The following is an 11024-nucleotide window of genomic DNA, read 5'->3' as shown; positions in this document are numbered from 1 at the left end:
CATCTTACAGGACTGTAGATTTCTGGACTCAATTCTCTGTTTGCAAGCCTTTCAGGCCTGCTCTGAATTGAATTTCTTGGTTGTGTAACTTTCGTCAATTCAGAAAAGTCTCACATAGACAAACAAGGTTCTGGTTTCTAATCTCTTTCTTTGAGGATACAAATTCATTAGATACAATATCTGCCTTTCAAGTATTGTATTTTTTTTTTACCAAATGCATTGTGTTATAGAGCATAGATTATCATTTATCTGGCCTGTAATTTAACTGCCTCAAGTACAATTAAATTGTTTAAGCTTTTGTTATGTTAGTGCCTCGTTTTCAGACATTAATTTCTGTGTTTTCAGATATGCTCCTCTGCTATAGCAGTCTCTCTCTCTCTCTCTCTCTCTCTCTCTCTCTGTGTGTGTGTACTGTAGTGCATTTACACTTGTGTGCTGGGACTCACGCACACAGAGGTCAGAGAATGGCTTTTAGAGTCTTCCTCTATCATTTTCTATGTTGCTGTTATTATTATTTTGAGGTAAGTCTCTCCCTGAGCCTACAGCTTGTATTTTGGCCAGGCTGGCTGGTCAACAAGTTCCCAGAACCGATCTGACTTTGTCCCTTGATTCTGGGGTTATAAGTATACCCAGCTTTATGTGGGTGCTGAAGATTCGAACTTAGGTCTCCGTGCTTTCACAGCAAGTTTTCTTACCCACCAAGCCATCTTCCTCTAGCAGACCAGATTCAGTTGTATAGAATGAGGATAAAGTTTCTTGAAGTTGGATTTGTAAAATTAAATGTTTAAATTTATGCCATCGAGATCACCATCAATTTTCATGCTGCTATTTTATTTAATATATGCGTGATGGTTTTCACTGTATAACCACATTTTAAACTTCTTAATACAAATTTATAATAGTACAGACTTTAGTACAGACTCTTACCTGGAACAATAGCCCACAGAAAGCATTCCTGGAATATGACTCCAAGCACATAGTAGGGCATATTGGCTAAAATACTGTTTTTCACAGGTGAGCTGCGTGTAAGCCACTCCTGGGATAGCAGTTTTCTATTGCTGGCTCTCTGTGCACTCCGGAGCTGAGTGTGGACTGCTTGCAGAACAACAGCCCTCGGGCATTTCTGAGGCGCTCAAGGCTAGTGGGGTCCAAGGTTAGAGAAGTGCACGCACCAGAGTTGGCTATTGGCTTATCAGATGGTATAAACACCTGATTTACCTGGGAAGAACTGCTGAATCGATACAGGCTAGATTAAAGATCTGGATGTGTTGGTGCTAGGCAGCTATCAGTTTGGCAACCTGGTAAGCTGTTTTCCCTCTGCAGCAGACAGCATTTTGAGCACAGACATGAAAGTCAGTGCTGCTTCCTTCACATGGAAGGTGTGTTTTACTCTTCCTCTGCGGCTGCAATCCAGCACACCGTCCCGTAGTCAGTCTGGTGTTTTAAGCTCTTCCTTTCAGGGTGGCTCTTATACTCTTCTATGCACTAAAGCACATCCATGAAGGAAGAGACTCCTGAGGAAAGTGGGCATGGTAACAAGCCTTCTGTTGCTGTGGCAACACATCTAGCAATCAACCTAAAGGCATAGAGACTTATTTTGGCTCACGGTTTCAGCGGTTTCAGTGTATGATCATGTGACACCATGCTTTTCAGCCAGGATGAGGCAAGAACATTGTGTGGTTTTTTTGAGGGGAAAGCTGTTCACTTCATACTGTCTCCAAAGGAAAATGTGAATGGAGGGAGGGACGGAAGGAGAGAAGGAAAGACCTGGAATAAAATATAGTCCTCAAATCTATTCTTCCGGTCACCCACTTCCTCTTATTAGTCCCTATCTATCAGAATTTCTGTCATTTTCTCATAGTCCATTAAGTTATAAATTTAATACATCCATAAGAATTTCATAATGAAGCCAGGCAGTGGTGGCACACATCTTTCATTCTAGCATGCAGGAGGCAGAAGCATGTGGATCTCTGAGATCGAGGCCAGCCTGATCTACTAAGAGAGTTCCATGGGCTGGAGAGATGGCTCAGCAGTTAAGAGCACTGGCTGTTCTTCCAGAGGTCCTGAGTTCAATTCCCAGCAACCACATGGTGGCTCACAACCATCTGTAATGAGATCTGGTGCCCTCTTCTGGCCTGCAGATGCACATGCAGACAGAACACTGTATACATAATAAATGAATAAATAAATCTTTTTTTTTTTTTTTAAAAAAGAGAAAGTTCCAGGACAGCCAGGACTGCACAGAGGATCCCCGTCTTGAAAAAAACCAAAATAAAAACCCCAAACAAACGGAAGAATGTCATAATGAGGTCTATTATTTTATATGCTAGTCAAAAATTTATCTCTCTGTGTATAATATAGCCAATATCAGAGTTCTAAATAATTCGCCTTAAAGCTAATAAGTAGAAATTAAAAAAAAAAAATCTATAAACTTATAAATAAAAAGTTGTCAAACCCACTTCCCGAGTTCCTACTTCTGAACTGTGCTGCAGTGGTCAGCGAGCCATCAACACACAACCCTTTGGCAGATGGTGCAGATCCAGAAGGAGTAGTGAATGCCTCAGTTTACTCAATTTATCCCAGAATTAAGAGCCTCACTCATATATTGGTTTGATAGCATGAAGGATATAAGCGAAAGTTGAAATCTAAAAGCATGCTGCTAGCCTTCACGAAGCCAGTTTCACTGTGCTCATGAGCTGTCATATGTGATGAAGCCTTAAATGTCTCTGTGAGAGAAGCATGGGGATTTCAGTCTGGCTGAAGCACTTGTATGGACCCTGCGTGTGCACAAAAACTATACCGTGTGATGTAGATTGCATATTTGAGAATGTGCATTTGGGGAGGGGCTGAAGAGACCCATATTTATTAATATCCTAGAGAACCATCCTGACCAGAAGCAGGCAAAAGACAGATGGGATTTGATCTTACCAAGAATGAGGAGAGAGAAATGTCAGAGAGGACACTGGAGAGTCATCTGGTGGGAGGTGAACTTCTGACAGCCACAGAGAAGGACACAAGCCTCCACAGACAAAGACAGGAGCCATGTGGTTGTACGGCATGCCCTAGCAGAACTGTGATCAGTGCTGGATGCCCTCCAGTTAATGGAGATTTAGTCAAACATGTTGACAACGGACAACAACAGTTTTGCGTTCTAGACCATACTCTGAACTTGGGAAGGAAAATGTGCACATTTACCTGATTGTTAAGAATTTTGGTTGTAGAATTTTATACACAAATATATAGTTTTGATCAAATCCACCCCCACTCCCTGCATTTGAGGAAGCTTCATTTTGTAGTTGATGGTAATTGACACAGGCTCATAACTGATCAAAGTGTAGAAAATTTTTAAGTTTACTTATTTTTATTTCATATGCATTGATGTTTTGTCTCCAGGTATGCCTGTGTGAGGGTGTTGGACCCCCTGGAACTAGAATCACAGACAGTTGTAAACTGCCATGTGGGTGCTGGGAATTGAACTTGGGTCCTCTGGAAGAACAGCCAGTGCTCTTAACTCCTGAGCCACCTCTCCAGACTCCAGGAATAAAATTTTTTTAAGAAGTAAGCTGCTGGTTTTGAGAGAGGGAAATGATTGTGTTTCCGTAGCATAAATGCCTGTGCTTGACAAATGCTCATTGCCTTGATCTGAACATAGACAAACGAATTTCACGCAAGTCCACAAACTATGCCCCAAAGCATGTCAAGTCTTCTGTTTGTGATTCACTTCACTAACAACAACGGTCCCCAATGAAAGTTAACTAATAGTCACATCTATTGTGTGATTCATTATTTGTTAAGCACAGTCGGGGTCTAGTCAGAGGGTTAAAACAATGAGTTTAGGGAAACCCCAAAACTACCTGTGGATGTAATTTCTGCATCTCTTCGGCACCAGTCATTCTTTGGTTTGATTTTCCCATCCGCAGTGTTTAAAACCAAGCCTTGGTAAGGATGACTTTACCCTCATGTCAACCAGGGATTCTCTTGCCTGACCTGAAAGTAGAAGCCACAGTACGTGACAAGAATGTTGACGATTTGCGGAAGAATTAAAGATTGTGACAGTAATCTGTGACTCGGTTCACCTCTGTCGTGAAGATACTGAGAGAGGAAAGGGGGGAGTAGAAGGAAAGGAAGATGGGTCCATTTTCCGTCATCCCCTTTAGGGTCCCCCTTAGGTTCCCCTTCAGGAAGTGGAGTAGAAAAAAAAAAACCTGCATTCGTCAGTAACTCTGGGTCAACCACAAGTTACAAATAGTAAGGAGGTCAATGGAAACAGGGACAGTGATTACTATAAAACCGACGGGTCCCGTCGTTGACATACCCAGGGAGGTGTGCTCAGAAGAAAGTGTTTCCTGAGCAAAGAGGCAGCCCGCTGGAAACAAGCATGAAGAGCCCACGCGAGACAGCTGTGGTGAGTGGTGCTGGTATCTAGGGTGAGGGTAACTGCGTCTGCACTTTATGAAAGGTAGATTTCCAAGGCTTTAGATTTTCTCCGAGTCTTCTGTGAACTAGTTCTTTTGAAAACGACAAGGTTAACTATGGTAGTACTTTGAGTGGAGGAAGCAGAACCGTCCAGTTAAACTTTCAGATATCTCCTGGAGAAGTTTTTCATATCCTTGATACTGGATTCATTCATTAATTAATATGCATGGTCTTATTCCTTGTAGAAGCTAGTGGAGCGTTAATGAGGACTAGAACTCTACTCCTCACCGCTCACAACTAGAATCGTGCCTGCCATTAATCTGATAAACCTGGGAAGGGTTTGCTATAGAGGCACATGGACCAGGCTTAGGAAATCCCACGCTGTGTTATTGGTTCTGATGGTCTTCTGATTTTCCTTCTATGAGTCTTGCAACTTCAAAAATCTTGGCTTTTATAAACAGCGCCTGTTCTCTGACAATGGTGGTTTTTGTTTGATTGTCAGTTTGCTATTTTAGAGATTACAGCAGGCCACCAAAGCACAGTATTTAGGAACAGAGGCTTTGAAGTCACAGGTTTGGCCCTGCTACCTGCTAATGTGGGATTTGGTGTTAGTCACTGACTTTTGTGAATCGACTTTGCGCAGTTGTACAGCAACATATTGACATTGTCTCCTTTATAGTGGTTTGGGAAGGGATAACTGATATATTGTGATGAATCTCTATTTGTGAGGTAGATCATGGATGCTTAGTTTTTAGTTAATTTGAGCACTCTAATTTGCTGTAAGAGACAAAAGGTAGAATAGGCCATGTAAATGTTAATTCTTAATATTATTGTTTTTGTTGTATGTTTTGCTTTTTGAGACAAGATCTTCCTGTGTGGCCCAGGCTAGTCTTGGGTTTGGTATGTCATTCAGGCTGGTCTGCAATTGGCGTTCCTTCTGCCTCACTCTCCGGAGTGCAGGGACTATAGGAGTGTGCTATGAATCCTGGCTCAGACACCCTCATCAAACCACAGAAACAGACAATTAACATTTTCCCCATTACATAGTGAAAAGGAGCTCAGCCATCTGCTTTTTGTTTGCTGTCATTAAATCCTGCAATGCCGAACTGAGACTGGCCTAGCAATAGTGTGCTTCTTTGTGGATGACAGAAAGGCTAGCTAGGTTCTTTTTTCTTCTTTAAATAATTTATTTACTTTTATTTCATGTGCATTGGTGTTTTTTTTTCCTGCATGTTTGTCTGTGAAGGTGTCAGATCTTGGAGTTACAGACAGTTATCAGCTACCATGTGGGTGCTGGGAATTGAACTCAGGACCTCTGAAAGAGCAGTCAATGCTCTTAACCCCTGAGCCATCTCTCCAGCCCTGAGAGGCAAGATTCTTAACCTAACACCATTGTGTCAGAGCTAATCATTTGCATAGTTCAATGTTTCAAACCATGTCTATTTCTTTGGGGGAGGGGGGAGAATCAGTTGAATTGTCAGCAAGAAGCATGGCAGTGGAAGTAACATGGGAATGGGACTGGGTTAGAAGGGGCAAGCAGAGAGGACACACTTGATGGTAATTGAGGTCAGTCTGGCTGGAGCTTAGAGCTGACCAGGTCCTGTAGCCCATCCCTGCCTGGGGAGGTTACAGATGACAGGTGAGTGTAGGGGCAATGTGCAGATGTTCTCGCAGCTGGGCTCACACTGGAGTAAGGTACAAAGTTCCGCTGAAAGGGTTCAGAGTCTATGACTGTTCTCCCACAGCTTTAGTGTCCTCCTGCCTGCTTCCCCTTCTACAGGATGAGAACCCTATTTATCAATCTTCTTTACAGGTGGGATATAAAAATCCGAGCCTATAAAACACTCTCAACTTCCCTGGGAAGTATTGTTTGTCTCAGTCTTTGACTCGGCACCAGCCTTATCAGAGCTCAAAAACACTAAAAAGGACACCGACAAGAAGCAAGCAGTGATTTCTGATAGTATGTGATTTCCTGATAAAGGCCATGGGGCTTTCAAGTGCCTCTCTCTTCCAGATGCAGGGGGCAGATATTTAGAATTCTTCACTCCTGTAATGACACACAGCTAAGATTGATGTGAATTGTAGTAGAATTGTAGAATTGATGTGACCAAGCGTCACCAAGGAAGGTGGAGCCTGTAGACATTAAGAGGCTGGGAAATGCTGGTTAGATAAGTAGAATGAGTTTTGTCTGCTTCATGAGACAGTGGGTAGAACCCAGTGTCTACAGAGGGTTTTCTAAAACACTCCAAGAACATTGAGTGAAATAGTAATGACTTGTTAGGGGCACAGCAGTTGTCTCTTTTTCCTATCGCTGTGATAAAGTAACACCAGGAGGCAACATGTGAGAGAAAGTGCTTACTTTGGGGCTTCCGGTTTCTGAGGGTTGACTCCATGATCATCCTGGCTGCAGGCAGGTAGGCATGGTCCTGAACTAGTAGCTGAGAGCATATATATCTTGAGACACAAGCACGAGGCTGAAAGAGCTAACTGAGGATGATATAAGACTTGGAAAACATCAAAGCGTACTCCAGTGACACACTTCCTCCAATGAGACCACATATCAGCCTCTGGAGGGCATCACCTAACCCAAGTTATAGGGACTTTCAGTCTTGATAATGAAAAGTGGAAGTGACTCATGATACACAAGAGGAGGCTCAGAGAAGAAATTTACTTAAGAAACCTAACTAGGTGGTTGGTAGGTGTGTGACTATGTTTTCTAAACTTCCAAGCACTTGTGAAGACTACATTCCACACCCATCTCACACACAATATGTGTAACATCAGTCCAAAGCCAACAGTGATTACCTGAATCAAACCCTAACGGATATCTTTGGGATTTATGTGAATATAGGAAACCAAGTCACTGTGGCGCGTGAGTTCGAGACTTGAGTTCTGGACTCCACACAGTTGACTCAGAGATAATGCCCCAAACCACAACACTGCGGCCCTAAGGCCAGTTACGGAGTGAAAGAATGATTGCGGAGGTGAAATCACATGACTGCTGATTATCTGGAGGCAAATCTGCCCCATCCTGCATTTGATTTCCCTTTATTACCGGTGGTCTTGGGATAGCAGCTTCCATGACCTTTCTGCTTGTTCTGTGCATTTCTTGCATCCAGCATAAATGAAACAACATGCAGGTCTTTTTTTTTTTTTTTTTTTTTTGGTTTTTCGAGACAGGGTTTCTCTGTAGCTTTGGAGCCTGTCCTGGAACTAGCCCTTGTAGACCAGGCTGGTCTCGAACTCACAGATATCCGCCTGCCTCTGCCTCCCAAGTGCTGGGATTAAAGGCGTGCGCCACCACCGCAGGTCTTTTAAATCAACACGCACACCATCACTTTCCCTATCTACACAGTATGAACCTGAACAATGCCGGTTTCAGCTTTTCTGTCCATCCCCAGTGATGGTCAAGCAGGGATGGTGGTGTGGGCAGAGGATAGTCACAACAAAGGGAAGCTGGAGTGCCTGGCTCCTCTTGTGGGTAGGTCTTCATGGAGTACTTTCTTTGTGCGTTCTTGTAACACCAGATAAACCGATATTTCAGTGTTCGTATAGAAAATACAAATGCCCGAGTTTAAAGAAATGGCTTCTATTCTGTGCCGATGTGCGCCATTAGTGCCTCTGCTGCTTTCAGTTAGCATCGATAATTGGAGGTTCGCTTTGGTTGCTTTTGCAGAATCTTTTCCTCAGTGAGCTGAGCTCAACCATGTTGTTTAATTTAACTGTGTCGCCCTGTTCATTCATCCCCTTATCCATTCTTTCATTCATTCAGAAAGGTTTCATGGAACACCCTTGCTGTGCACAGTCTCTAACAGGAAGCTTTCACTCCAGCAGGTCTGATATGAACACAGATAACACCTTTCTAGAGAGCATAAAAAATGCTTCTTGAGTGATAACTGATAACATCTTTAGTATTTCATGTTGATAAATGTACTTCTCATTGAACTACATATTATGAATAGGGCCTTGGTGGTAGGGTAGACCTTGGAGGGATGTCCTGGAGGAAGGCTTTCTGGTATATAAAGCGGGAGATAAAATTCAAGAGGGTTTTAATCACCAGTTTTTCTGTTTTGCACCTTGATAACATTAGGTATGACTGTTCTCACTGCCAGTGATTACCTGTACTGCAGAAAGAAGAAACCTTGATCCCATAAAGAGACCCCACAGGCAGGACTGGGGTTCAGCTCTCACCCTTGGTAATCTTCTCTGTTTTCCAGGTCAAGTCCCTGCTGCTGTTGATATTGGGGCTTGCCATCCTGAGGGAGGTAACAGCTCAGAAGAAACGCATAGCAAGGGCTCTTGTCCCCCAGAGGGTTGGGAACTGCCCTCCTCTGGAGGATAACAGTGTGAGAGTTGACCTCCGCATCTTCAATCAAAACAAGGGTGTTTCTGTCTCGCATGACTTCCAGAACCGCTCCACCTCCCCGTGGGATTACAAGTAAGTCAGGGAAGAAATACACACACACACATATATGTATATACATATATATATATATATATATATGTATACATATACCTACATACACACACACACGTATATATATTCCATTGGAAAATGTGCAGATGTGGAGGTTCATGACTTTAATCCCAGCACTCAGGAGGCAGAGGCAGGTAGATCTCTGAGTTCAAGGCCAGCTTGATCTACACAGTGAGTTCCAGGACAGCCAGAACTACATAGTGAAGCCCTGTCTTGAAAAAGCCAAACAAAACAATAAAAAAAGAAAGAAAAGGAAAAGAAATGTGTTCTAAATTCTTTTGACTGTGAAGCCTCATTCTCCTGAGTACTCAGCACTCACATTTGCTCTCTTTCTGAGATGGAGGTCTCACTCTGTAGCCCAGGTTGCCCTAGAACTTCCTTGGTAGCTCAGGCTAACTTCAGATCTATGGTTATCCTTCTCCCTCAGCCTTCTGAGTTCTGGGATTCCAGGCATGCAACACTATGCCTGGCTTCTGATTTATCCTTTTGAATAGAAATTCCACTTTTTCTGGTAACTCAGCTTTTTCTTGCTTTCTTGCCTGGGTTCACCTGTGTGGTTGAAAGTCTTAGTAGTTTTCAGCCTGCGATATTACCACTGTGTGAGGCTAAGTGGAAACCAGAGGTCAGCTTGAGGATCTGCTCCGAGTAGATGTCACTCTTTGAGTAGCAAGGGTAAGGGATGTGTGTGGAAGAAAACTCAACTTGGAACATAGATGTCAGCTGTGTGGGGTAGAATCTTGTGACTTTGTCTTGAGATATAGGCCCTTGGAACACTTAGCACACCCTTATACTTTTCAAAGACATAATAAAAAACGAATCCCCAGACACAAAGCAGTGCTTTGGGGCTGCTGCATAGCTCCCTTCCTTCATGAGGGGTTTGTGCACTGTGGCGAGCCGGCTGGGCTGCCTGCTCCAGACAAAGGTGCAGATCAAGAGAGCAATTGAGGGAGATTGTCCTTTCCAAGCAGTGAGTTTTATTTATTTATTTATTTTAATTAATTAATTTATTTATTAAAGATTTCTGTCTCTTCCCCGCCACCGCCTCCCATATCCCTCCCCCAATCAACTCCCCCTCTCTCATCAGCCCTAAGAGCAGTCAGGGTTCCCTGCCCTGTGGGGAGTCCAAGGACCTCCCACCTCCTTCCAGGTCTATTAAGGTGAACATCCAAACAGTCTAGGCTCCCAAAAAGCCAGTACGTGCAGTAGGATCAAAACCCAGTGCCATTGTTCTTGACTTCTCAGTAGTCCTCATTGTCCGCTATGTTCAGTGAGTCCGGTTTTATCCCATGCTTTTTCAGACCCAGTCCAGCTGGCCTTGGTGAGTTCCCGAAAGGACATTCCCATTGTCTCAGTGTGTGGGTGCACCCCTCATGGCCCTGAGTTCCTTGCTCGTGCTCTCTCTCCTTCTGCTCCTGGTTTGGACCTTGGGGAAGCAGTGAGTTTTATAGATTGTACATTGGAAGACCTACTAGTGATGTTCGATTTCTCTTTAAAGGACATGCAATAATTGTGATGATAACAATACAAACAAAATGTAGGCCTAATACGAACAAAACCCTAACGTTATTTATGGGGTTGCTTTACATGCATTCATACTATGCAGAACCCTCGACAATTCCCTGAGATTGAGAAGATAATGTGACGATAAGCCCTGTTTATGGTGGAGGCATCTGGGGCATAGGAAGTTACTTAACAGCTAGATCTTGGTTCAAGAATCTAGAGCCTGTGCCGCTCTCTTGTGTAACTCAGAACCTCCCCTGGCGGGGAACACCCAGTGCTACTGAGCCCTTCTCTCTTCCTCTCCCGGCCTCAACATCCTGTTTTGCTTTTTTTTTCTTCTTCAGCATCACCCGAGACCCCCACCGGTTCCCCTCGGAGATTGCTGAAGCCCAGTGCAGATATTCAGGCTGCATCAATGCGCAGGGGCAGGAAGACAGCTCCATGAACTCCGTCGCCATCCAGCAAGAGATCCTGGTCCTCCGGAGGGAGCCCCAGGGCTGTCCTAATTCCTTCCGGCTGGAGAAGATGCGGGTGAAGGTCGGCTGCACCTGCGTCAAGCCCATAGTCCGCCGCGCAGCCTGACAAAGCTTCGCGTTTAACTCGGCTGAAGAAGCTGAGGAAATGCCTGTCT

The 11024-nt window shown here is 43.8% G+C and overlaps 1 protein-coding gene across 1 annotated transcript; it reads left to right on the top strand.

The window, feature by feature from the left end:
• The first annotated feature begins 4378 nt into the window (after window positions 1-4378).
• On the top strand, window positions 4379-10975 carry Il17f (interleukin 17F). Its single transcript, XM_057752025.1, has 3 exons — window positions 4379-4405; window positions 8634-8854; window positions 10738-10975. Exons 1-3 carry the CDS (start codon window positions 4379-4381, stop codon window positions 10973-10975), a joined length of 486 nt encoding a protein of 161 aa, XP_057608008.1.
• The last annotated feature ends 49 nt before the right edge of the window (window positions 10976-11024 follow it).

The sequence above is a fragment of the Chionomys nivalis genome, chromosome 19 (assembly GCF_950005125.1).
Source record: "Chionomys nivalis chromosome 19, mChiNiv1.1, whole genome shotgun sequence".
Classification (NCBI taxonomy): Eukaryota; Metazoa; Chordata; class Mammalia; order Rodentia; family Cricetidae; genus Chionomys; species Chionomys nivalis.
This window is presented reverse-complemented; position numbering and strand designations above follow the sequence as displayed.

Excerpts from the sequence above, each read along its gene's own strand:
- Il17f (XM_057752025.1), top strand. The coding sequence starts at position 4,379 with ATGAAGAGCCCACGCGAGACAGCTGTG. Across the intron at positions 4,406-8,633 it reads GCCCACGCGAGACAGCTGTG|GTCAAGTCCCTGCTGCTGTT; the intron begins GTGAGTGGTGCT and ends TCTGTTTTCCAG. Across the intron at positions 8,855-10,737 it reads ACCTCCCCGTGGGATTACAA|CATCACCCGAGACCCCCACC; the intron begins GTAAGTCAGGGA and ends TTTCTTCTTCAG.